Source organism: Giraffa tippelskirchi, chromosome 6 (genome assembly GCF_054371585.1).
Source record: "Giraffa tippelskirchi isolate mGirTip1 chromosome 6, T2T-mGirTip1v1.2.pri, whole genome shotgun sequence".
Lineage (NCBI taxonomy): Eukaryota > Metazoa > Chordata > Mammalia > Artiodactyla > Giraffidae > Giraffa > Giraffa tippelskirchi.
Genome location: NC_137280.1, coordinates 55,910,718 through 55,936,887, shown reverse-complemented (window position 1 = coordinate 55,936,887; position 26,170 = coordinate 55,910,718). Strand labels below are relative to the sequence as shown.

The following is a 26,170-nucleotide window of genomic DNA, read 5'->3' as shown; positions in this document are numbered from 1 at the left end:
TATACGTGGAATTTAGATGGAGAAGGAAATGGCAACGCACTCCAGTAGTCTTGCCTGGAGAATCCCATGGACAGAGAAGCCTGGCCGGCTACAGTCCATTGGGTCGCAAAGTGTCGGACACGACTGAAGCAACTTAGCAGGTACGCATGGAATTTAGAAAGATGGTAATGATGATCCTTTATGCAACAATCCTATATGCAAGGCAGCAGAAGAGACACAGATGTAAAGAACAGATTTTTGGACTCTGTGGGAGAAGGCTAGGGTGGGATGATTTGAGAGAACAGCATTGAAACATGTATATTACCATATGTAAAATAGAAAACCAGTGCAAGTTTGATGCATGAAGCAGGGCACTCAAAGATGTTGCTCTGGGACAACCCAGAGGGTTGGAGTGGGGAGGGAGAAGGGAGGGGCATTCAGGATGGGGGGACATATGTGCACCTGTGGCTGATTCATGGCAAAAAATGTTTCTGATGTATGGCAAAAAAAACCACCACAATATTGTAAAGTAATTATCCTCCATTTAAAAAAAAAAAAAAAGAATCTGCCTACCAATGCGGGAGACATGGCTTCGATCCCTGGGTCAGGAACATCCCCTGGAAAAGGAAATGGCAACCCACTCCAGTATTCTTGGCTAGGAATTTTTGGGGACAGAGGATCCTGGTGGGCTACGGTCCATGGGTTCTCAAAGAGTCAGACAAGACTTAAGCGACTTACACACACTGTGATGCTTATATAAGAATAAACTTATACATCAGGCCAAGCCAAGTCTACAGAGATGTGAGGGCAAATGTAGACATTCTTTCCATGTCTAGTAAAGTTGTTTAATTTGCAGTCTGTTTATCCATAAATCCAAAGGGACCTTTCAACATGAATAACTTTTAAAAATCTTTCTGCAGTAAAAATCTCTCTCTCTCTCTTTTTTTTTTTTTTGCTCAAAAAATTTCTTTGGTGTTCACAGTAGTGAGGGCAAACACTTTGCTCTTACTCACAGAAACTAGGAGCAATCCAGAAAAGATGATGGGCTTGTTTCAGACTTCCAGTTCCAGGAAAACTCAACTTCACTTGAAAATGGATATGTTTTCAGAGAGTCTGAGAATGTGCTATTTTATTGTAGAGAATTTGTACAGATTCTGAGGACAAATATATTTCATCGCTTTTCCTGCTTTTCTCTTTATCAAACGTGTCATCTAGACAGAGACCTTACCAAAAGTTTCTACCAAATTGTAATAGTTTTTTCCATCAATATGCAATGAATAACTGAGAGGGGTTTCATGAGAGCATATTGTCCACAGGATTAAGAGTTGCGTCTACTAGTAAAACTCCCTTTGTTGGATATGTTAAAAAGCTGCCTACCAACTCCTTCTAAGAGAAGGTTCTATGCCCTGACAGTCCAGTGGTTAGGACTTCCTCTTCCAATGGGGGGGGGCGGGGTGCAGGTTTGATCCCTGGTAAGGGTGCTAAGATCCCACATGGCTGGAGGAGGCCTGAAAATCAGAACGTAAAACAGAAGCAGTATTATAACAAATTCAATAAAGACTTTTGAAAAGAGAGTGAATAACAATGTACACAGCAATATCAAACAGGCTTGTGACTCAAACACAGAATCAAGTGAACTTCAGCCATGACCCCCTGTTTCCTTGTTTGTTATGCTTTTATCAAGTCTGGTGGCTTAGAGAGCAAAGAATCTGCCTGCAATGCAGGAAATCTGGGTTTGATCCTGGACCAGGAAAATCCCCTGGAGGAGAGGATGGCAGCCCACTCCAGTATTCTTGCCTGGAGAATCCCATGGACAGAGGAGGAGCCTGGCAGGCTACAGTCCATGAGGTTGCAAAGAGTCAGACACGAGTGAGTGACTAACACTTTCACTCTTTCACTTTTTTCATCAGGTCACTGACTGTGAAAATAAATCCATACCGATGCTTTGCTTATTATATATAACCACAGGTGACAAACCAGCAAACAGTTGGCAATAGAAATACTGCCAATTGTTTTTGAATATTAACAGTTAAAAATATCCAAGCATTGAGAGGCCCTGAAGTGTCTCAGATTTCCAAATAAAATCCTCAGCTTTCTCAAGATGACTGGCATCAGAGGGGAAATTAGCCAAGCTTTCCCTTCAAATGTAACCTTTGAAAACATTGACAACCCGAGCTTTAGTACACCAGGGGCTGACACTGCTGCTCTCTGCTCCCTCCATCCATGTCAGATGTCAGGGTTTGGTTTGCAAGTGTCTGTCATTTGGGTAGGCGGAGAACTGACATGTGACCCCCAAGGGTGGTCCTTTGTTTGCTGTGACAGGGAAGAATTGACCCCAGACTTTTGGCTGTGCCCCATCACAGAATTCTGGGGCAAATATTTATTTAACTACTCATCTTCCAAATAGTGTCTCCCTAAAATTCATACCCATCCCAAACCCTAGATATGACCTAATTAGGAAATAGGGTCCTTGCAGATGTTAAGATCCAGTTGAGATGGGGTGATGCTGCATTAGAGTGGACCTACTGGTGTGCTGGTGTCCTTACAAGGGGAGCAAGAAGGCAGAAAAGACACAGAGGGAGAAGACCATGTGACCTAGGGCAGAGACTGGCATCTTCATATGAAGGAATACCTAGAATGGCCAGCCACCTCCAGAAACTAACAGACAAAGAGGGAGCCTCCCAGAATTTCAGAGGGAGCCTGGTTCTGCCAACATCCCAACTTCACACTTCTAGTCTCCCAACCAAGTCCAAATTTCCTGTTTTTTCCTGTTCCCCATTTTGCGGTACCTTGCCTGGCAGTCCTAGGATCAAATCAGGGAGCATCAGGGGAAGATAGTGTTTTCAAAGGTTGATTTCTACATATTTGAAACCAATGAGTGATGGGTTTTCTTCTTGCTCTCAGGCCATTGTCCAAGAGTGAGAAAGAAGCAAGTATTTCCTCCGAGGTAGGGGCTCCAGCTACTCCACGCAGGTCCTTCCTCATTCTCAGGAATGAACACTTTTCCGTGGTAAAGGGCAGCCATAGAGTACAATCAGGGCCTCAAGGCTCTTCTGCCCAGGACCAGTGGTGTCCTCCCAGACCAGACCCGTGAGACTCTGAATCTGGGTCACCCTCGTCGATTAAAGTCTCAGAGAACAGAGGCTGCTCGGGACTTCCCTGGTGGTCCAGTGGTTAAGAATTCACCCTCCAATGCAGGGGAAGATCCCTGGTCAGGGAACTAAGATCCCACACACTGTGGAGCAACTAAGCTCAAGTGCCACAATTAGAGAAAAGCCTGCACGAAAACAAACACCCAGTGCAGCCAAAAAAAAGGAAGGAGGCAGCTCTCTGCAGAACACTTTGACACTGAGCCCCAGAGCATAAGCTTGTACAGGTTGTCTAACCTTCTGAAACCTTAAATCCTTCACCTAAGAAATGAGACCAGTGGTATTGTCTACATCGTTGGCCTACATGGAGTTAAATAAGCTAATGCATAGAAAATAAATTAGACAGTGGCTGGCACCCAAAAGCACTTAATAATGGCAGCTATTGTCATTTTCTACGACAGCTGCAAATACCATGGCAATCTTCACCATGGTGATTACAATGACGACCTTGGCATGCTTGGTCAGTCTCTTCAGTTGTGTTCAACTCTTTGTGACCCTATGAACTGTAGCCCGCCAGGCTCCTCTGTTCATGGAATTCTCCAGGCAAGCATACTGGAGTGGGTTGCCATTTCCTTCTCCAGGGGATCTTCCTGACACAGGGATTGAACCAGCACCTCCTGGATTGGCAGGTGGATTCTTTACCACTGAGCCACCAGGGAAACTCTATATGTTAATTATATGTGTATGAAGTTGAGGGGAAAATGTAAATGTTTTGTTGGAAAGAAACCTGATAAATTTGAAATTTTCTAATAGTCCCACAGTTAGATTGTATAGTCTTGTTTCCACTTAAATTCTAATTAAAGGGTGCTATTTATAAGTTAAGTATTTTGAGATCTATTATGTACTGTATTAGTTTGCTAGGGTGGCCATAACAAAGTAGCATAGACTGAGTGGCCTAAACAACAGAAATATGTTTTCTCACAATTTTGTAGACTAGATGTCTGAGATCAAGGGGTCACCAGGGTCGGCTGTCCCCTTGGCTGCAGACGGCTGTCTTTTCCCTGTGTTCTTGCAAGGTCTGTCTTCTGTGTGTCTGGATCCTCATCTCTTCTCTTTATAAGGACACCAGCTGGATTAAGAGTCACCCTAATGACTTCATTTTAACTCAAATACCTCTTCGAAGGCCTTATCTCCAAATACAGTCATTTTCTGAAGTTCTGGGGGCTAGGACTTTACCACATGAACTTTTGTGTGGGTAGGGGCACAGTTTAGCCCATAATATGTGCTTTAACAGGGCTTCCCTTGTGGCTAAATGGTAAAGAACCCACTTACAATGCAGGACACCTGGGTTCGATTCCTGGGTCAGGAAGAGCCCCTGGAGAAAAGAATGGCAACCCGCTCCACTATTCTTGCCTGGAAATTCCATAGATAGAGGATCTTGGCAGTTACAGTCTACAGCATCACAAAGAGTTGGACACAACTGAGCGACTAACAGTTTCATCTGCTTTACTATTTTCCTCTCAATTTTCAAATTAACATTTATCACAAATTCAGTGTAGACTAGATACACAGGAATGTAGGAGAAAAGCTTTATGAAGAAAGTAACTCTCAGGAAATGATGTTTTTTTTTTTTAAAGAAACCACTCAGAAGTGTCCAACAGTACCATGGCCTGTTCTCCCAATCAAGGGCATTTCCAGCTACACCATTTTCAGCCCAGCTCTGGAGTGACAAAAATACCTGTTTTGAGGACGAATGCCTCCAGGAAAAATCTGACCCTTCTTCTCCCTGCTGGCCTCCAACTCCCCCCACTCTCCTCCAAGTTGGTCACAGGAAATCTGAGAGGAATAAAGATGGAGGCAAGGATTAGGTTTACTCCAGAATAAAATATTTGTGACTATTGCTCACACCATCTTGTTTGTAGTGAAAATTCAGTTTAGTCGCTCAGTCGTGTCAAACTCTTTGCAACCCCGTGGACTGCTGCATGCCAGGCCTCATTGTCCATCACCAACTCCCAGAGTTTACTCAGACCCATGTCCATTGAGTCAGTGATGCCATCCAACCATCTCATCCTCTGTCGTTCCCTTCTCTTCCTGTCTTCAACCTTTCCCAGCATCAGGGTCTTTTCAAATGACTCAGTTCTTCGCATCAGGTGGCCAAAGTATTGGAGTTTCAACCTCAATATCAGTCCTTCCAATGAATATCCAGGACTGATTTCCTTTAGGATGGACTGTTTGGATCTCCTTGCAGTCCAAGGGACTCTCAACAGTTTTCTCCAACACCACAGTTCAAAAGCATCAGTTCTTTGTTGCTCAGCTTTCCTTATAGTCCAACTGTCACATTCATACATGACTACTGGAAAAACTGTAGCTTTGATTAGATGGACTTTTGTTGGTAAAGTAATGTCTCTGCTTTTTAATATGCTGTCTAGGTTGGTCATAACTTTTCTTTCAAGGAGCAAGTGTATTTAATTTCATAGCAACAGTCACCATCTGCAGTGATTTTGGAACCCCAAAAAATAAAGTATGACATTGTTTCCACTGTTTCCCTATCTATTTGCCATGAAGTGATGAGACCAGATGCCATGATCTTCGTTCTCTGAATGTTGAGTTTTAAGTCAACTTTTTCACTCTCCTCTTTCACTTTCATTAGTGACAATTAAGGGCCTTCAAAGGTAAGACTGGGATATGTGTGTGTGTTTAGTCGCTCAGTTGCGTCTGACTCTTGGCGACCCCATGGCAAGTTCAAGTCATTTTAATTGTTTTCAAACCATTCATGGAGTTTTAGGATTTCTTCCCCATGAAGCCATTGCATTGCTCATTCATCACTGGATTTCCCATGGACACTTAGTGGAGGAATGGCCAGGAATGAGGGTCCACTCCTGGATCCCAGGGTCTCCCACAGGCCCAGGCCCCTGTTCACGACATCTCCTCCAAGGTGTGGGCCCACTGCCCTCTCTACCACCCCTGCCAATGGGAGCCCAGGTGTGGGGGTGGCAGCCACCCCCAGGCCCTGTCAGCACCTCACAGCCTGTGGGCGGAGAGCACGCCAGCCTTGGGAACTCTCTGCCCAACAGTGAGGGTAGGAGGATTTGAAGTTTGTGCATCATACTGGGGGTGCAGTTGGAATGTGTGAGTGTGTGTGTGTGTGCATGTGTGTACAGAGATAAACAGATATGCACATCATGTCATGAAGTAAATGCTTCCAGGCATTTAAGTGAGTTACAGCTTCTCTCTCAGGGAGAACAGTGGAAATACAACTTTTTCCTCCCACTCCCCAACCCCACCGTCTATTTTTCCCTGAAAAACCTATTATCAGTCTTAAAGGAGAGTCATGTACACTAGACTCAAAACATTTTGAGTTTTAGAGAGTGGACCGTGAGCCCTCCTGGTCTCTTTATTCTATAAAAACTTTAATAACCTGCTCTCGTTTCTAGTCCTATAGCCTAGTGCCCCAACTGCTACTGACTCAGATCAAATAAATGTCACCACTCTGAGGACAAATAATTATGGGCTCTTTGCTGTATTGTTCAGCCTATTAAACATTATATAATTTGTCTTGGGATATATATTCACCATTGTACCCAAAAGTACATATCTCATTGTGTTTCTGACTTCTGAATCCAAATTCAAGCAATCTAACTTGATATATATTATCAAAGTGGACACTTACATTGGTTTTTTGTTTTTTTTTTTAGTACACAAAGAAGCCAGGACTGAGAACTGTTAAATAACATGTTCAAGGTCATCAAGCCAGTTAATGCAGGTGATTCCAAATTCAAATCGCTCTGGCTCACAAACCCACCATCTTTCAACTTTCCTACAAGGTCTTCAGTGATGACATTTCTATAATTTGATACAATAATATTTAGAAATCTGAGATAATATACAATGAAATTTACTTTCTGCAAATGACTGTGATAGGGAGACATCTCTACATGAAACTTAGTCTCTGTTCTTATAAGATGCCTACAATCATGGTTTTTACTACTAATAAAAGCACTGATGTTTTATCTCCTGATACTGAGAGGTCTTTCATATATTCATTGTCTTCTGCTTCTAGTGGTGGCTGGAGGGAAGGGGGTCTGAGATGAGTTTCTTAGAAGCTTTAGTATCTGTGTATTCTATTCCTTAGGAGGTCTTCCCAGGAGGTTCAGTGGTAGAGTCTGCCTTCAGTGCAAGAGATGTGGGTTTGATCCCTGCGTCAGGAAAATCCCCTGAAGGAGAAAATGGCAACCCACTCCAGTATTTTTACCTGGAGAATCCCATGGACAGAGGAGCCTGGTGGGCTACTTTCCATGGGCTCACAAGAGTTGGACATGACTTAGCGACTAAACAGCAACAAATTCTTTAGAAAGGATGCCGAGTGGTGGGTGTACGAGGTTTGGAAGCCAGGCTAAGTCTGCTTCCAGGATGTGCCTTGTCATCACTTCTCCATCTGCACTGTGGACAGGTGACCAGGGAGGTACTGATCGGGGGAGGCGCTTACATTTGAATGCTTCTGTCCATGTGTCCCAGTTATAGCTGATACGTAACAGAATGCGAGGAAGCAACCATTTTGTTATGCTCAGAGACTCTGTGGGTGAGGAATTAGGAAACAGCAAGATGGCTTGCTGTCGTTCACAATGTCTAGGTTCTCCGTGGGCAGTGACTTCACAGTGGTGGACTGGAGTTGTGGTCTGGCAGAGGTGCCGTGGGGTTTCTGGGGCCTCACCTGGGCTCTTACACATCCCCACGGCTCTTACACCCACGGCTTCTCCACCTGGCCTCTCCGAGGGCTTGTTTGGGCTTCCTCACAAGATGGCAGCTGCTTCGAAGAGCAAGCATCTCAAGAGAGAAAGGTACAATTACACGATTCATTATTTAATCTCAGAAATCACACGGCTTCCTTTCTGCCACATTCTGGGGATTGAGATAGCAACACCTGTTTATCCAAGTTCAAGGGCAGGACATAGGATGGGAAGAATGCCAAGATCAACCATGATGTATGAAGGTCACTTGGAAAGAAAGATACTGTTTGCCATTTTGAAAAATACCATCTGCCATAATGAGTCAAATCTTAAAAATATACTTTCGTAATGTTATAAGTGTGATTTCCCAATGGTGCAATGAGTCAAATCTTAAAAATATATTTTTATAATGTTATAAGCTGTGTGATTTCCCAATGGTACAAATATGAAAAGAATAAATGATCTGGGACTATCTGCAGCTAAACCATTCATCCCACGAGTCTCTCCTTAGAGAACATCGGAAGTTGATTGTATTAATATATCCACTGTCTGTGGCTGGATCTTTGTTCCTTCTGTGGTCCTAGGATGTGAAAGCTCTAATACTTTACCCATGGGTTGCCAGTTAGGATCTGCTCTATGGGCATGTTTAGGAAGACACCACAAAGCCTGCTTAAGTGCACATGGCAAGAAAACCCAGTTCAACTTGCAGCTGAGTCTCAAAACATGAACGTCTAGTGGTGCTTGAAAATCTTAGCCAAATCAATCCATAATAAAGACAATGTTGGCTCAATTTTCTTTATTCCCTGACAAAATATTTGAGATTTGTGTGTGCATTGTGGTGTTATTAAGTCTTCAATTACATTTGAACTCATATTTGAGTGATATAATCAAGAACATCTCCATAAGCCAAATAAAATTTGCCTGATCTAAATGGAAATACCTTGCAGTCCTTAAACAACAAGTCCTTCAAAACTAATGCTTATATACAGAGGAGCAATTTCAAAATATAACTTAAAGGAACACTGAGATCTATTTTTAAATCTGAAAATAAAGTTGGGAAGAGATATATTATAGAAAAAGAAAGAAAGAGGAAGGAAGGAAGAAAGAAAAACTGGCAAAGGACCTTGAGAGGGTCATCTTATCACTGTGCATCTAAGCAGAACTCAAAAATGAAAGCAGGCTATGGAATAAAAATATTTTAGTTTACAAAAAAAAAAGTCAGCACTAAAAAAAAATCTATTCAGTGTTTATTGATGCACTATTCCTCCAATTATCTCAGAAAACAAACACTCTTAATTTTCACTCAAATGGAAACATGCTCCAACTGGCATATGTCATGGCTTTGTGTGGTGATACAGAACAAACAGCAGAACCCTCTTCTCTGTAGACAGATGGAAATACATCATTCTATGAGTTTTCCTTTCACCAACTCTGTGTCAGAATCTCTTCTCCGTGGCAATCAAATGCCTGGATCTACCCTCCTTGAAATGATGTCTAATTTAGACTTGATAGCTGCAGGATAAATGGAGGTATAAATAGCCACCATGTGACAGAGTCTCATCTTTATGGAAGATACAAAAAGTGGTAAGACATGGAAGGTATAGCAGGTGTAGGAAAGCATTAATTTAGTTGGCAGTGGTAACAGTACCCCGTATTCTGTATTAGCAGTGCCACTTTCAGTACTATTCCAACATCTGCAAATATTAATTTTTTTCCTAACAAATGTCACCTTGTGTTATTTATAAAATAACGTTGGTGTTAGAACTCTTCTAAAGCATTCATTGTTTTGTGGTTCATGTGTTAAATTTTACTTGCTAATTTTAAGAGTACCCTATTCTCCTTTATTCATCCAAAATTTGTAAATTTGAATGCTAATTGCTATTAATAGGTGGGAATATAAATATTTGGAGTGTGGGTTTTCTCCTTGGTGGTACATAAATCTGGAGCCCGGTTCTCAGAACAGAAGGAGAGATGTGACGTAGGTTGTCAGAGCGCCATGTCCCTGGATCCTGTGGTCCTCACGCTACCTACTGCTGCCCTACATGCTCCCCCACACCTCAGCTCACCCTCCTCCCACCTGCAAACACCTTCTACAGGTACTTTCCTTTCAAAGCTGTGGTCCCCATGTTTCTCTTCCCACCAGTTTCCTCCTCTTTTTTCCTGTAGAGCCATTGAGGAAAGGGAGAAAGTTTGACTAGATGGATAGCTACTGTATTTCTCTTTCCAGAGTCCCTTTTGCATGGATCCTTCCTTCCAGTGGAAATCCACTCTATGAGGTTCAAGGCAAACCTGTTCTCCCCGACTCCTCCATGCTGGTACACCCCTGGGGCTGGTGGGGAGGACACATAAACAAGCGTTGGCCAATGGAGTACTGTATCTCTGACCCCACAATAATAGGGATTGACTAGGAGATGGGGAAGTTGGAATTCCTTCCTTGGATGTATGGGAAAATAGACAGCCCTTCTGTGCCTTGGGTATCATGAGCTGTAAGGAGCATGTGAGCCTGGGGCCGCCAGTACCACCCTTAGAGAGAGACTGCCTGAAAATGAAGGCAACACAGAACAAAGATTTGAGGAGCGAAACAAAGCCCTGAAGTCATCATTTGAACGTTGAGTCCAATTGTGTCTCTCACCTGAGACATGCCGCACCCCTGAGTTATGAGGCAAATAAAGTGCCTAAAATTTACTACACATTGAGCTTTCCCTCCAGTCAAGTAAATTAACAATTTCCTTAAAAAGGAAATTTCTAATCATGTTCAGCATATTCCAGCATTTTTACAACCAAATACATAGCATCCTGCTCAAGGAAAGGACCTTGTTTTAAATGAAAAACTATTTGCTTCCTTAGACTTTTTCCAATTCTGTTTGGTCACTCTCTTATTAGCAAGCTCAAAGATATACCAAAAAGGGAATCTTATAACACACTTGAACTCCAATCGCTAATGAAAAATTGAGTTAACAAGTAAATAGTAATAAGAAATGTGCTCTTCTAAGTGAGAATACAACTTGCTAGTATGTTCTCCTTAATTACCAAGGAGTCCCTCTTTCATTTCCCTTCCCTAAGTTTTTATTTATAAAAAAATCTTTCTTTTGTCAAGATGCTGATTTTACATTGCTCTTTGTGTGTTCAAACACCATGAGGTTTAGAGACCATTCACGATGGCGATGGGTTGTATTTCATTGGAAGCAGGACAGAAGCTGCATACGTTTCCAGGAGTATTTGATTTTTTCATATTTTTATTGGTGGAACAGCTTGAGTTTGAATTGCACATACTCTTCATAATGAAATAGTGGCTTTTCATAGTGAAGGAATTATGCATTGATTCTGGAATCATGGTTGCATTACTGTGGAAACAAATGTGTTTTCCTAAGTGATTGATAAAGTAAAAGTGAAAGTTGCTCAGTCGTGTCCAACTCTTTGCAACCCCATAGATTATAAGGTCCATGGAATTCTCCAGGCCAGAATACTGGAGTGGGCAGCCTTTCCCTTCTCCAGGGGATCTTCCCAACCCAGGGATCAAACCCAGTTCTCCCACATTGCAGGCAGATTCTTTACCAGCTGAATCACAAGGGAAGCCCAAGAATACTGGAATGGGTAGCCTATCCCTTCTCCAGAGGATCTTCCCGACCCTAAATCAAACCAGGGTCTCCTGCACTGCAGGCAGAGTCTTTACCAACTGAGCTATCAGGAAAGCCCTAAGTAGGTTTCAGAATTTAAAATCACACATGGTTTAGATTCCCACCTGTTCCGTTCTTTTCCATTAATCGTCCACAACACTGTTGTGGGTGGAAAATTAAAGCAATAGTTTATGTTTTGGAGACTCAGTGAGCATCGTTCTTGCTGAAGTGCAGCATCATTAAAGCCATTAAAGAGCAGATGACTGAGCACAGTAATGGAAAGGCTGTGACTTTAGCAGGTACAGTTTTTATTTTCTTGCAAGGCACACAATCATATATACAATGCATAATCATCACAAAGTACAAGATATAAATCATATACATTAAAGAATATATAAATATGCCTGTCTCAGAGAAGAAAACTGCCTTAGGGCAAGCAGGTTCATGGCCTTTGGCGATAAGATTTTCCTATTTATGCTGAATATTCCAAACAGCTCTTGCTTGGAAAATAAACCCTACTGAATGGACATACAACCCTGTCATAGTTTTCTCCTTAAAAAGCTCTAATTTAAAGCCAGCTGATGTATTCCTTTTATTCCAGTTATTTATCTTATTTCCCAATACTAGAGGAAGCATCTATAAATTGCCTGGATAACAGTTATGCAGATTTAAGGACTTTATTTCTCAGCAATGCATCATCAAATGAAACCATTTTCATAAGACTTTTGTGAATTTTCTTTGATTTTTGAAAACTATCTTTCCAAACTATGCTTCCTTTTTAATATTAAGCCTAGAGTTTTGACTCAAATTTTGCACAGGGGATGCATCCAGATTTATAAGAGTAATCCAAGACACTAATGGTGGTTCTTACTCTCCTTCAGGTCAGAATTGCAGGGTTTTTTTTTTTATCCTCATGACTGCCTCCTGTAAGGTGTTTCCTTTATATGCATTTTTCCTGACCCTTCACTAGGTCCTGTCTCCAAGAAGATTTTACCAGGGAGGAAAGAATTCATGGATGACATTTAATTCAAGGTTAGAAACACACATTTCTGGTCCTAAAGAGACACAGCGGACGTTGCAGTCCTTGCTGTGATGTCAGACAGGAACATCAAGAGATGGGACCCAGACACACACACAGTCACACATGATACATGCACACACACACACACACACTCAACTCACACACACACACATACACACTTTTGACAAAGAAATACATCTGTGTAAGTGTTACTTTTCCTAACAAATGTGATTCAGTTGATCATTCTTTAAAGTCCTGCCCTAAAATGACACAGCCATCCTCTCCTCTTCCAGTCTGGGAATAAAGGTTCTTATGACAAAGGAGATGCTTAAAACACCATGACCTCATAAGCATTGAGGGCTGCATCTCTCTCTCCTGAGGTGCAAACTTACACATGAAGAGCTACATGATGCTCAGAGCTACACAATGTTCAGTCTAACATTTAGACTCCAGTCATGGCAAGACGCTGTGAGGACATGTGGAGTGTGAATTTAAGGAGGTTTTCCTAGTTCCCACATCAGCAGGATTTCTTCCTGGAACTACTCTCCATGTAAATATCCCTCCCACAGGATGGTAAGAACTTTCAGCCATGGGGTGAAAGTCAACCAATATTCAAGCCATTCCTACGTGCTTTCAGTTATAAGAATACAAGGACACCTAAGAAAATCAATTAAATGTAAGAAATGCTCAAAAGAACACTTCATTTTCATTAGGGAAAACCTTGCCCTGCTGTCTTCACCCATCCATGTTAGGTGCCGTGAAAATGTGGAACACAAGCATCATCACAGTAACCCTGGAGGAGGAAATGGCAACCCACTCCAGTATTCCTGCCTAGGAAGTCCCATGGACAGAGGAGCCTGAAAGGCTACAGTCCATAGAGTCGCAAAGAGTCAGACTTGACTGAGTGATTTAGCACGCACGTCACAGTGAAATTCTGGAGCCACATAAAAACCTCCCATGCAAGGTACATGTCCAAAAGGAGAGTGTATACACAGTAGAGAGAAAGTCCACAGTGAACAGATATTGTAGTTGTAGTGATGTCTGTAGTTACATTTCACATTGCTATAAATTCCAGAGGGTGTTGCCCTAACATACAGGCTTAAAGAAGAGATGGGTGTTATTTCTAAATTAGCCCTTTCTTCTGCCCAGGCAAACTGCAGAAAAAGCCATCGCCTCGAAACTGTAAGTTTCAGGGGAAAGAAGGAAGAAGTTATATGTTACCTGGAAGTTCTAGCAAAATTACCCTAAATGTGCTCCCTGCCGGCATTATCCTCAGCAGGTGTGCTCCTCACAGAATACGGTGCCAGCTATGTTCCAGCACCGAGAGTGACATAATGTCCTCATTCCCCCACAATTAGGATCAATTTCACTTCCAGCTAAAAGCCACAAAATAGTATCTCAAGATTCACATGAGCAAGATGCCCTCCTTCCGTGAACAGAGAGAATCTGGTAATAGTGGTATGTTCATAAAAAGATACTGCTTATAAACTAGATTCTGCCAAGGCTACCACCTGGGAGCAAGCTAAATATTTCCTGATTCATTAACATATGAGTTCTGAGCCCTGTTAAAGGGCTGACGGTGCTCAGGGACTCAGAGGATGTGACACATGACTGATCCCAGACAAAAGCTTATGCATCAGCGAAACATCTCTGCATCAGCCCTAAATGACTCGGGATTTCATCAGCATGCCCCAGGGAAGCCACATGGTGGGAAAACAAGCCCATTCCTTATTTGCACATATACTATTATTTACAGATGAAACTGTACATATTTTTGGTGGTATTGAAACCACTTTGTGTCTCTTAACAACAGGACATGCTTTATCATGAGGTTATCTGTCTGAAGAGCATGCTAAAAACAAACCAATCACAGTTTTCAAGAAATTAAACGATGTTGGAAAATACCTTCTGTATATTTAAATAATTTTGTAAACATCAGGATAATTTTCTGCTACACATGAACAGCAGACACCCCAGGGGTGGGGTCTTAAGCTGAAGTCCTCACCATGTAGCTGCAGGAAATGCATGTCTACTTGGCATAAAGTGAGCTGGGCAGGGCGCTGGACATGGGTCTTCTTCTTACTGAGGTCATTGCTGTCTGAAGTGTGTCTGCACTGGAGAGCCATGGAGCTCTGAAATCACTGCATTTTTCTTTTTCTTTTTCCTAAATAGAACTTTTGACACCATGTTGCTTAGGAAAGTCTCAGCAGAATGGGTCCTGAACTAAATGTAGGGAACCAGAAGAAAAAGGCTTATTTCTTGGTTCATCAAAGGAACTGGGAGTCAGCACCGCTTCTCTGCCCTAGAAGGGGCTGTGTCTGCTCGCTCAGATCTCCTGTGCTCCATCCCCAGGGCCCTGATCTTTCCACCAACCTGAGTCACTAATGCAGCCTGCATCTTGTGACCTCAGAACCACAAGATTTCTAAAAGTTTGTTAAAATTTCTCCCTTTCCATCTCAGACTGCGGTAGTAATCTGAGTTAATCCTAGATCGTTGACCTCTTCTCTACCCGGAGGACTATAAGAGGACATCTCCACGACTAGTCATACTGGTTTATTAACCCCATCAACCTCCCTCACGTAGGCAGGATCCTGAACGGTATTTCTAACCCTGCTTGTGCTCTGGCGCTCCATCCTCATCTTAATGGGGAAGCAGAAGTCCCGGAAACACCGCTTGAAGTTTTCGTCAAGGAAAGCGTAGAGAATGGGGTTCAGGCTGCTGTTGGTGTAGCCCAGGGCGATGCAGAAGTAGTAGCTGGAGAGGGCAGCCGTGCTGTGGGCGGTGCTCCCCAGGGCCTCCACGAGGATGAAAATGTGGATGGGCGTCCAGCAGACGATGAAGACCGCCACCACCACCAGCACGAGCCTGGTGATCCGCCGCAGGTTGCGGTCTTTCTCTCGGGAGCCGGAGAGGAGGCGGACGCTCTTTAATCGCAGGATCATGAGGGTGTAGCAGACAATGATAATGAGGACGGGGATGACGAAGGCGAAGACGAAGACACAGACCTTCATGAACAGGTCCCACCAGGAGTAGTCGTCGTCAGGGAACTGTAAGGAGCATTCGATGACTTCCATGTCTACGGGAGGGGACAGCCACAAAAGGGAAACGCGTTATCACAGCGGCCGCCAACGGTTTCAAACGTGGATTTCAATACCTTCCCTTACAAAGGTCCAATTATGGCGAGGTGATAGTGCCTGAAGCTGATCACCAAGCTAGGAATGAGGGCCGTGTGCATTAACCATCCTTTTTTTTCACACATAGAACAATGAAGTCAGAAAGGTTACCATTCACTGGTAACAAACACACTGCTACGGAGTAAATAAGATTAGCCATGGGTTTATCCTGTTTGGAACTCTCTGGGTTTCTTGGACTTCTGTGACTATTTCTTTCCTCAATTTAGGGAAATTCTCAACTATTATCTCCTCGAGTATTTTTTCATGGCCTTTCCTTTTATCTTCTTCTTCTGGGACTCCTATGATTCGAATGTTGGGGCGTTTCAGATAGGAAAAGAAGAAGTAAAACTCTCACTGTTTGCAGACGACATGATTCTCTACATAGAAAACCCTAAAGACTCTACTAGAAAATTACTAGAGTTGATCACTGAATATAGTAAAGTTGCAGGATATAAAATTAACACACAGAAATCCCTTGCATTCCTATACTCCAATAATGAGAAAACAGAAAGAGAAATTAAGGAAACAATACCATTCACCATTGCATCAAAAAGAATAAAATACTTAGGAATATATCTACCTAAAGAAACAAAAGACTTATATATAGAAAACTATAAAACACTGATGAAAGAAATCAAAGAGGACACAAACAGATGGAGAAATATACCGTGTTCATGGATTGGAAGAATTAATATAGTGAAAATGAGTATACTACCCAAAGCAATCTATAGATTCAATGCAATCCCTATCAAGCTACCAATGGTATTTTTCACAGAACTAGAACAAATCATCTCACAATTTGTATGGAAATATAAGAAACCTCGAATAGCCAAAGCAATCTTGAGGAAGAAGAATGGAACTGGAGGAATCAACCTGCCTGACTTCAGGCTCTACTACAAAGCCACAGTCATCAAGACAGTATGGTACTGGCACAAAGATAGAAATATAGATCAATGGAACAAAATAGAAAGCCCAGAGATAAACCCACGCACATATGGACACCTTATCTTCGACAAAGGAGGCAAGAATATACAATGGAGAAAAGACAACCTCTTTAACAAGTGGTGCTGGGAAAACTGGTCAACCACTTGTAAAAGAATGAAACTAGAACATTTCCTAACACCGTACACAAAAATAAACTCAAAATGGATTAAAGATCTAAATGTAAGACCAGAAACAATAAAACTCCTAGAGGAAAACATAGGCAAAACACTCTCCGACATACATCACAGCAGGATCCTCCATGACCCACCTCCTAGAATATTGGAAATAAAAGCAAAAATAAACAAATGGGACCTAATTAAAATTAAAAGCTTTTGCACAACAAAGGAAACTATAAACAAGGTGAAAAGACAGCCTTCAGAATGGGAGAAAATAATAGCAAATGAAGCAACAGACAAACAATTAATATCAAAAATATACAAGCAACTTCTGCAGCTGAATTCCCGAAAAATAAACGACCCAATCAAAAAATGGGCCAAAGAACTAAACAGACATTTCTCCAAAGAAGACATACAGATGGCTAACAAACACATGAAAAGATGCTCAACATCACTCATTATTAGAGAAATGCAAATCAAAACCACAATGAGGTATCATTTCACACCAGTCAGAATGGCTGCTATCCAAAAGTCTACAAGCAATAAATGCTGGAGAGGGTGTGGAGAAAAGGGAACCCTCTTACACTGTTGGTGGGAATGCAAACTAGTACAGCCACTATGGAGAACAGTGTGGAGATTCCTTAAAAAACTGGGAATAGAACTGCCATATGACCCAGCAATCCCACTGCTGGGCATATACACCGAGGAAACCAGAATTGACAGAGACATGTGTACCCCAATGTTCATCGCAGCACTGTTTACAATAGCCAGGACATGGAAGCAACCTAGATGTCCATCAGCAGACGAATGGATAAGGAAGCTGTGGTACATATACACAATGGAATATTACTCAGCCATTAAAAAAAATACATTTGAATCGGTTCTACTGAGATGGATGAAACTGGAGCCCATTATACAGAGTGAAGTAAGCCAGAAAGAAAAACACCAATACAGTATACTAATGCATATATATGGAATTTGAAAGATGGTAACAATAACCCTATATGCGAGACAGAATAAGAGACACAGATGCATGGAACAATTTTATGGACTCTGAGGGAGAAGGTGAGGGTGGGACGTTCTGGGAGAATAGCATTGAAACATGTATATTATCATATGTGAAACAGAACACCATTCCATGTTCGATGCATGAGACAAGGGCTCAGGGCCGGGGCAATGGGATGATCCGGAAGGATGGGATGGGGAGGGAGGTGGGTGGGGGGTCCAGGAGGGGGAACACATGTAAACCCATGGCTGATTCATGTCAATGTATGGCAAAAACTATTGCAATGTTGTGAAGTGATTGGCCCCCAACTAAAATAAATAAATTTATAAAAAAAAAAAAAAAAAAAAAGATTAGCCAGCAGTACGAATTATCTAGTTGTGGAGGCTGGTTTGATGCCGATTATTTTCAGGAGAGCTACACTGTTAATTTACAGCAGGAGTACCTACTTGCATACCCATGTATTAACAATTCTCCCAGATCTAAGGCTCTGGCAATAAAAGCTAGTGGTGGTTTAGTCACTAAGTCATGTTGGACTCTTGCGACCCCATGGACTGTAGCCCACGAGGCTCCTCTGCCCATGGGATTCTCCAAGAAAGAATACTGGAGTGGGTTGCTGTTTCCTTCTCCTATCTGCAATAAATGATAAGATATTGCAAAACCAGCCATTTGACTTAACAAAAGCCAACTTGTCGGAAAAACCTTCATTGGTTTACAGGAAATCACTATGTAGGTCCATAAGCATGTAAACAAAATTTGTCTAAATATCACCCAGCTGCTGTGATTTAATAGAACCAATGGTGGTCACTGTGATTAAAAGCATTGCTGAAACATGAGGAAACTTTTGAAGAAGAAAGAGAAGGAGGAGGAAAGGAGGAGAAAGGCAATGGAAGAAAGGGGAGGAGAAAGAAGGGAGTCAGCATTATCATCTTCAAGGAAATTCATGAATCAGACACATTTTTTACTTTTGCCGACGTTGACTATGTAACAGGGAAAACAAATATATGATTACTTAGAAAATGACTTTATTTTGCTCTGCTGTTCTTTGGGGACAGCATTCTCTTTGGAGTGACCATAATATGTATTAGAAAGAGTAGAGACTCGGGACAAGAACCTTTTATAATATTTTCCCAGAGGCCACCCACCCTCCCCAAGCTCTAGCCACTGAGCCCAGAGCAGGCTAAATTCTTTTTGCCCTGATTCTTCCTTACAGATAAAGAAACAATGAATGATACTAAGCTGTAGGGTTTTTTTATAATGAAAACTTGTATTCTGACATTGGAAAATCTGCTTCAAAAATAGCACAAGGATATTTTTCAAACAGTGAAACAGCTCTATTAATCATGTTTTCTAAAACAGCTTAATGTGCTCCTAATCATATATCCCTTTGTAAAACAAAATCTATCTTAGAATTTCAATTAGACATGCTTTAAAACACAAAGAATATAATCATTTCAGCCAATTAATGAAGATGACTATTTCAGTCATTTTTATCAACTAAATACCAGATCAAACCTTCCAATAGTAAATGAAAACTCCCAGATTAACTTATAATTTTTGATTCCCTAAAAAGCCATTGTCCTAAGTACTATTACTAGGAAGACTAAAAGAAACAAACAAGCATCTCTCTTAGTTTTTGCTGTAGTATTTATGGGAATAAGAACAGTTAAAATCACCTTTTAAAAAATTCGCCACTATTATCATAGTTCAAAATGTATTTATTAAACAACTTTTTAGGATGGCACATCGCAATCTGGCTTCTTTGAAGGTTTTTTTCTTTCCTGCTTAAATTCTGTGTATTCCAACAGTGTATTTCTTGTGGTTGATTTCAGCTTGAATGTCACTTTAAAGACATTTATACAGAGTTTCCATGGTGGCTGGGTGGTAAAGAATCCACCTGCCAATACAGGAGAGACAGGTTCAATCCCCGATCCGGGAAGATCCCACATGCTGCAGAGCAACTAAGTCCGTGCACCACAACTACTGAGCCTGTGCTCTAGAGCCTGGGAGCTGCAACTACTGAAGCCTGGGGGCCCTAGGGCCTGTGCTCAGCAACAAGAGGAACCACTGCAAAGAGAAGCCTGTGGACAGCATCTAGAGAAGAGCCCCTGCTTGCCACAACTAGACAAAAGCCCATGCAGCAATGAAGACCCAGCACAGCCAAAAATAAATAAGTAAATAAAATTATAAAAAAGACATTTATACAGAGGCAGATCCATTTGAATAGTCCTCTTCTCTGAAATTTATATTCTCCCTCTACACTATACTCTGGAGAAGGAAATGGCAACCCACTCCAGTATTCTTGCCTAGAGAATCCCAAGGACACAGGAACCTGGTGGGCTGATGTCTATGGGGTCGCACAGAGTTGGACTCGACTGAAGCGACTTAGCAGCAGCAGCAGCATACTATACTCATTTATTTTTTGTCATTATTCAAAGACAGAAGCTAGAGAGAAATCAGACAGTAGCTCTTTGCAGTAATATGTTGCCTTTCCCAATGTTTTTCTCTCTATCCAGAGTGTAAACTGTCTTAGGGTAGGGACCCAGTCTGCCTTGAATAATATTCAATTCCTGCCACACAAGGAGGCAGGAACATATGGTGTTTGAGGAGAATAAACGGTTAAATAAACAAATGAGTACCACATGGAAATCCCTGAAAATATGGACTCAGTGCAGTAGTCATTATGGAAGAGTAACCTGATAAGATAATCAAGGCAACATAAGGGCTGACGTTTAATTTGGGGACATCTTTTAACTCTGAGGATCAGCTTTCTCTTACATGTAGTAGGAGCTCAAAAATGTTTAATGATTTAAACATTGAAATCATTTAAGTAATGATTTAGTGACTGAACAATGCACCCAACATTGGAATACCCAAATATACAAAGTATATATACACAGAACTAAAGGGAGACATAGATAGAAATACAGTAATTGTAGGGGAATACAATACCACACTTTCAACAATGGGCAAATAATCCAGATTGAAAATCAATAAAGAAATGGCAGATTTGAAAAAATTAAAAATTAAATGAACTTAACAGATATACACAAAACATTTCACTCAAGAGCAGCAGAAGACAAATTCTTCTTAAGTGTGCATGAAATATTCTACAGTTTATATATATATGTATGTGTGTATATATACACACACATCATATGTTAGGACATGGAGCAAGTCTTAACAAATTAAGAAGATCAAAATCATATCAAGTATTTTTTCTGACCACATGAAAATAGATACCAATGAGGAAAGAAATTCACAAATGTGTAGAAATTGAACAACACAGTCTTGAAAACCTAGGAGTGGAAACAGAAATTAAAAGGTAAATTAAAAATTGCTTGAGATGAATGAAAAAGAAATACAATATACCCAAACTGATGGGGTGTAGCAAAAGCAGTTCTCAGAGGGAAGTTTATAATAATAAATAGCTACATGAAGAAAAAAGTAAGATTTCAAATAAAGAACCTAACTGTACACATTAAGGAACTAGAAAAAGAAGAACAAGCTAAGCCCAAAGTTAGTAGAAGGAAAGAAATGAGAAAGAATGGATCAGAAATAATAAATACAGACTAAAAAAACAATAGAAAAATAGCTGTTTTTTTTAAAGATAAAATTAACAAAACCTCAGCTACACTAAGAAAAAAGGAGAGAAGACTCAAATAAGTAAAATTATTAATATAAATGAAAGAGGAGACATTACAACTGATAGCACAGAAATACAAAGGATCATAAAAGGCGACACTAAACAATTATATGCCAACAAATTGAACAACTCAGAAGAAACAGATAAACTTCTAGAAACATGCAACCTACCAGACTGAATCTGAAGACACAGACTTTGGTCTGAATAGACCGATAATAGATACAGAGACTGGGGCTAAATAAAAGCCTCCTTACAAGAAAAGGCAAGTGCCAGATGGATGCGTCCAAGCATTTAAGACGCAATGGTTGAGACTTCCTGTCCAGGTGGCTGTGTTCTAATGCGCTGACACCTGGCTCCTTCCAGCGAGTTTTCTCCACAAACATGACTCTGTGAACCACCAATGCCAGTCAGCTCTGACTCAGAACATGGAGGTGACCTAAAGGACTCTCTCGGTCCGCCAGGATCTGGACATGCATGTGATGCAGCGCATCACAATGAGCAGGCTAGCAGGTCTGCAGACAGTCTCTCATCACATAACACAAGTGTGCTTTACAAAAAGACACATAAAAAGGATGAAGCCTTCCTACAAGACTAGTTTTCTCTCACTTTGTCCTCTATTCGCTGCACAAACTGATCTTCTGCTGACACTGGTGCATCTGTTCTTCCATCACATCTGCACACGTTCATCTACAGCAACTCCTTCCAGGAAAACCCGCGTCTATCTTTATTTCCTTTCAAAAACCTAATTGAAACCCAATTTCTCAAGAATGTCATTTTCTGACAACAATTACAGGAGTAGTGGTTAAGTCAACAGGTATAACGTGAAATGTAAGAATCAATTCTTTATTTGCCCTGGGAAAAACCATCTCTCTTCTTTTATTATTTACCCCAGTCTTCTCATATTCATGGAGCATCTCCTTTTGAACCCAAGTTATTACACATCAACCCCTAAGGCTCAGAAGAGTTTCCTGCAGTTTTATTTCATGTGTTGTGTGCATGAAGAAGAAAAATCCTATGTGTAATTGTTGCTATTGTTCAGTTGTTAAGTCATGCTCGACTCCCTGCAACCCCATGGACTGCAGCACGCCAGGCTCATCTGTCCTCCATTGTCTCCCAGAGTTTGCTCAAATTCATATCCATTAATCATATTAGTGTAATTAATAGTACATAGTAATTAAATTAATAATATTGCAATGTAATTAGTGGAATTAATCATATTTTACAGTTCTTCTCTAGTAAAGCTTGGCATTTCTTTTTTTTTTTAATAAATTTATTTATTTTAGTTGGGGGCTAATTACTTTACAATATTGTAATAGTTTTTGCCATACATTGACATGAATCAGCCATGGGTTTACATGTGTTCCCCTTCCTGGACCCCCCACCCTTGGCATTTCTTAAAATTTATCAAGTATTATAGCCTAATATTGGAGAAGGCAATGGCAACCCACTCCAGTACTCTTGCCTGGAAAATCCCATGGACAGAGGAGCCTGGTAGGCTGCAGTCCATGGGGTCGCGAAGAGTCAGACACGACTGAGCGACTTCACTTTCACTTTTCACTTTCATGCATTGCAGAAGGAAATGGCAACCCACTCCAGTGTTCTTGCCTGGAGAATCCCAGGGATGGCGGAGCCTGGTGGGCTGCCGTCTATGGGGTCGCACAGAGTCGGACACGACTGAAGCGACTTAGCAGCAGCAGCAGCATAGCCTAATATCTGTGATATTTACATTGTAAATTCATTTTAAAAGGAAAAAGATTATGCTTCATTTAAAAATGTGTACCACGCAGGAGAAGCTATGGTTTTAGCACCTGCCTTTGCCTTTTCACTATGACCTGGAAAGTCTCTACTTATCTGTACTCACAGGTATCATGAACCTCTTTCATAACCTGGAGCATTTAGACACCTGCTAAAGCAATAAATAGCTCCCCTCATCCCAGTGAATTTATATTAAGACAAAGATATTTTCATCACTTTATCTTTCACTAGTAAAGCTAAATTCCTAAAGCAGAAGTTCTCGCCTTGGCTGTAGGTCAGAGTCATATGGGGAAATCTTAAAACTCTTGACACCCAGACTGTGCCTCAGATCAATTAAACTGAACCCTCCAGAGAGGGACCCAAGCAGCAGGGTTTTTCTAAAGGTAAACTTCCAGATGATTCTAACATGCATCCCAGAGTCAGAAGCACTGTCCTGGAAATACAAAGAAAACATCAAGTCCTGTTTGCATGGGGTGAAAAGCAATGAGTCCAAAGTTTGATGACTTTGCTCATCTGTACTACCATCCATTGTAAACCTGATTTTGAATGACCTACCTCCAGAAGAAGGCTTCCCTGTGGGATCAATGGTAAAGAACCCGCCTGCCAATGCAGGAGACACGAGCTTGATCCCTGGGTCGGGAAGATCCCCTGCAGAAAGAAATAGCAACCCACTCCAGTATTTTTGCCTGAAGAATACCATGGAGAGAGGAGCCTGATGCACTGCAGTCCATGGGGTCGCAAAAGAGCCAAACACGACTTAGTGATTGAACAACAACCACCACCAAATAAAGTTGCCATGGAAATTAACCCCTTAGGAAAAAGAGTGAAGAGGCAGCCTAAAACTTTAATGACTTAGGACCCTTTTTAGGGAGGAAAAAGAGGAGTGAAGTATATCTTAGAATTGCCAGGATGCGACAAAATTGTATTTTAAAACTCCACGTGCCTGTAGTTCTTACTTTGTCCTCACCCCTCCAGGTTCCATAAGCACATTCTAAGTAGGGGATAGGAAGGAAGGAACACAAATTGTTTCTCATTTTCCGTGAATTTAGGCATTATATTTCTGTTGGCTTTTCTTATATATTTGAGTCCTACTCACTCCCAGATTAAGAGTTTGTATAACTAGAAGCTACATTCTAAAAATGAAATAATGTAGCTGAATCACTTTTCTGTACACCAGAAACTACACCACACTTCAATAATTTTTCAGTGAATCAGCTATACTCCAGTGATTTTTTTATTTTATGAACAATGACAAAATAAATCACAGTTTTGTTTTTTTTAATGGAAACAGCTACCCTTACCTTCCCTAACTTTGGTTCCTCCAAGGACTATGGCAGAGATGCCAACAGATGAAGATAGGATCCAAATACAGATGTTGATGATCTTCGCCTTCAGGGGTGTGCGGAAGTCGAGAGCCTTGACGGGGTGGCACACGGCGATGTAACGGTCCACACTCATCATGGTCAAGGTGAAGATGCTGGTGAACATGTTGTAGTAGTCGATGGAGATGACCACCTTGCACAGCACATCCCCAAAGGGCCAGGAGTTCATCAGATAGACCGTGCTCTGGAAGGGCATAGTCGTGGTCACCAGAGCATCTGCCAAAGCCAGGTTGAAGATATAGATGTTGGTTGCTGTCTTCATCTTTGTGTATCTAAGAGACAAGAAATAAGATCATTTCTTTCCGTCTTCATGCCATACTCATGAGGTAAATGTTTCTCTGGATACTGAATGTTTCATCCACTTATTCTTTATGTATTTATCATCCAGACATTAGGGGTAGTAGAAAAATGGGCAAGTATTTCCAACTTTATTTAGCTTTTATTCTAGTGCTTTGTTCTAAAATCTGTTTAATTATAAAAGGGTAAAGAAATGACTTGGATAATCATTGACTCAATTGACATGTGTTTGAGCAAACTCCAGGAGGTAGTGAAGGACAGGGAAGCTTGGTATACTGCAGTCAATGGGGTCACAAAGAATCAGACATGACTTAGGGACTGAACAACAGCAAAAGAAACAAGTAGGCTTCCCTGGTGGCTCAGCGGTTAAGAATCTGCCTGCCAATGCAGGAGATGCGAGTTCAGTCCCTGGGTTAGGAAGAACCCCTGGGGGAGGAAATGGCAACCCACTCCAGTATTCTTGCCTGTGAAATCCCATGGACACAAGAGCCTGGCAGGCTACAGTCCTCGGGGTCACAAAGAGTCGGAAATGACTTAGCAACTAAAAACAACGACAACAAAAGAAAGGAGAATAGATAGACAAATGGATGAATATACATATAGATCTTGTCAACAAACTTGTGTGTCATATAGGTCTTTATTTTGTGACTAACATTTTAATCCTACACAAGATTGCTTGGCTTTCATTATTTTTTAATGCTTTTTTTTTCACTGTGTAAAACAAAGATAAAACATACCCAACTTTTCCTCAAGGTTACTTTGAAAAATCAGTCATTGTAATTACGTCTTTTGAAAATCTAAATGGTTTTTTATTTTTTAAATAATTCCATTTCAATGACTACAACACAACTAAGTATAGGTTTTTTTAACCAGTGACCTACACTTTTTAATTTTAAATGTGTTATGTAAAAAAAAAAAAACAAACAGGCTGAGTTCTCTTACACACAGTATAGTATGAAACATAATCTGGTATGGTATGTGAGAAATAAATCTGTTCCTTTCACTTTCATCTTGAGAGGTTTATAAAGCACACCATTTGTTTCAACTTCCAACTGAGGGAACAGAAAATTTCAAAATAAGTCAGAAAGATTGCCTTTAAGCCCAAATTACTTTTTTCCATTTTCACATGAAGTTTAGAACAATTGCCTCTTCTACTAAAACTGAATTAATAAGATTGTTTTACTTAGAGAATGCTTCCTCTGGGATCTACAGGGCAGGAAATGTTCCAGACTACCTCAGCAGGTTTTCTGAGGCCAGATGCTAAGATATGGTGAGAAATCCATAGAGAAATGATTTTCTACACACCTCAGGGTTGTGGACCTAATTACAATTAATTCAACTACGTCCCATGTATCTTCAAGGAGCCAGACTTTTTTCCATA

General features: G+C 41.1%; 1 protein-coding gene across 10 annotated transcripts in view; it reads right to left on the bottom strand.

Annotated features, from left to right (window-relative positions):
• Window positions 1-11,703: 11,703 nt before the first annotated feature.
• Window positions 11,704-26,170, bottom strand: part of OPRK1 (opioid receptor kappa 1) — a 28,927-nt gene continuing 14,460 nt past the window's right edge. For 9 of the 10 annotated variants that reach the window (XM_081497936.1, XM_081497939.1, XM_081497941.1 and 6 more), the window contains 2 exons: window positions 24,412-24,764; window positions 11,704-15,509 (listed from right to left, as the gene is read on the bottom strand). In XM_081497936.1, the coding sequence (XP_081354062.1) occupies window positions 14,977-15,509; window positions 24,412-24,764 (886 nt within the window). In that variant the 3' untranslated portion in view covers window positions 11,704-14,976. Of the gene's footprint in view, window positions 15,510-24,405; window positions 24,765-26,170 lie in introns of all 10 variants that reach the window. The other variant, XM_081497942.1, reaches the window with a different exon arrangement.